Source organism: Fonticula alba (assembly GCF_000388065.1).
Source record: "Fonticula alba strain ATCC 38817 unplaced genomic scaffold supercont2.4, whole genome shotgun sequence".
Classification (NCBI taxonomy): Eukaryota; order Rotosphaerida; family Fonticulaceae; genus Fonticula; species Fonticula alba.
Window position 1 is genome coordinate 1004321 of NW_009242974.1, and position 1339 is coordinate 1005659.

The 1339-nt window shown below is 73.6% G+C and overlaps 1 protein-coding gene across 1 annotated transcript in view; it reads right to left on the bottom strand.

The window, feature by feature from the left end:
* Positions 1–741, bottom strand: part of H696_02745 (hypothetical protein) — an 11667-nt gene extending 10926 nt beyond the window's left edge. Inside the window, exons 1-2 of the mRNA XM_009496650.1 lie at positions 329–741; positions 37–132 (exon numbers count right to left, since the gene is read on the bottom strand). Coding sequence (XP_009494925.1) covers positions 37–132; positions 329–615 — 383 coding nt within the window. The 5' untranslated portion in view covers positions 616–741. The remainder of the gene's footprint in view (positions 1–36; positions 133–328) is intronic.
* Positions 742–1339: the final 598 nt, after the last annotated feature.

Below are 1339 nucleotides of genomic sequence, written 5' to 3' on the forward strand. Positions count from 1 at the left end.
GCTTGTGCGCGCGTGTGGGCATATGTGCAGGCATACAGGGCGATGCGATTGAGGGTGGCCTGCTGGGCCGGGAGGGCGATGTCTGCCATCTCCGCGGCAGCCGGGGTCCGGGTGCACAGTTCGGCGAAGGACCTGGCCAAAAGGAGGCGAGGGGGGGCGCGGGTGGGGGACAGGGGCGAAGGGTAAGCGACGGCGCGGGCCAGGCGACGGCGACAGGCGGCAGGCGACGGCGACAAGCGGCAGACGACGGCGGCGGCAGGCAAACAGGTGAGGAGGGACCGGCACGGCGGCGGAAGGACGCCCCGGGACCGGGGGGATGGACACGCACAGGAGACGCTCGGTCGAGCCGGCAGCCAGGGGGATGGCGTCCAATGGCCGGCCGGGAGCCTGGAGCAGGGCGTCGAAGGGGGCGTCAGCGGGTGGTGGTGCCGCCGGGGCAAAGAGATTGGCCAGGGCCGCGGGGGTGGTGCCCGGGGCATTGGCAGCCGAGGGCACCGGGCGGGACACCATGGTGCTGTACAGCCGCCAGGTGACACATGCCAGCGACGGGGGCGATGGCGCCGGCAGTGGCACCCCCGGCGCCTTGGCCGGCGGGTGGGCTAACCCCCTGGGCATGCGCCGGGCCGGCAGGCTGCCAATGGCCCGGCCCCCGGCGCCGGCCAGCCCCGACAGCGGATGGCGCCCCCGGAGGACATGCGGGGCGCGGGGGGGGGGGGGGGGGGGGGGGGGGGGGGGGGAGGGAGGAGGGGGTGTCCTTCCCGCCGCCGTGAGGGATGTCTCAGTCTATCGGGGAGATCCGGTCGCGCGCGCGCGCGCGGGGGGCAGGGAGAGGGGGGCGGCGGCGACGGCGAACGAGGCGGGGAAAGGGAAAAGGGGCGGAGCGAAATCCGCTAGGGTGAAAAAGGAGGAAAGTAGGGAAAGAAAAAAGCCGAGAAAGCGAGGAAGACAAGTATAGAAAAGGAACCAAGTAGAGAAGAAAAAAAAAAAAGCGAACAGAAAGGGGGAGGGAGAAGTGGAGTGTCCTCCTTCCGGGTCGTGTGGTGGGGCGGCCTGGGGCGCGGAAAAAGACCCCAACACGGCGCCGGTGCCGGTGCCGCTCCACGGCCCCCGGTGTGGTGGATAGATCTCGCACGGGCCGAGCAACGTGCCCCACACGAGGGGCGGCGGGGGGGGGGGGGGGGCCCTAACAGGGCCGGGGGGCAAGGGGGGCAGCCAAAGGGGGGGGGGGGGGGCGCCTGGGCCCCCGGGGGGGGGACACCCCCGGGGGGGGCGCCCCCCCCCCCCCCCCCCCCCCCCCCCCCCCCCGGTGGGGCACCGGCGTGTATCAAGACGTGCGCGC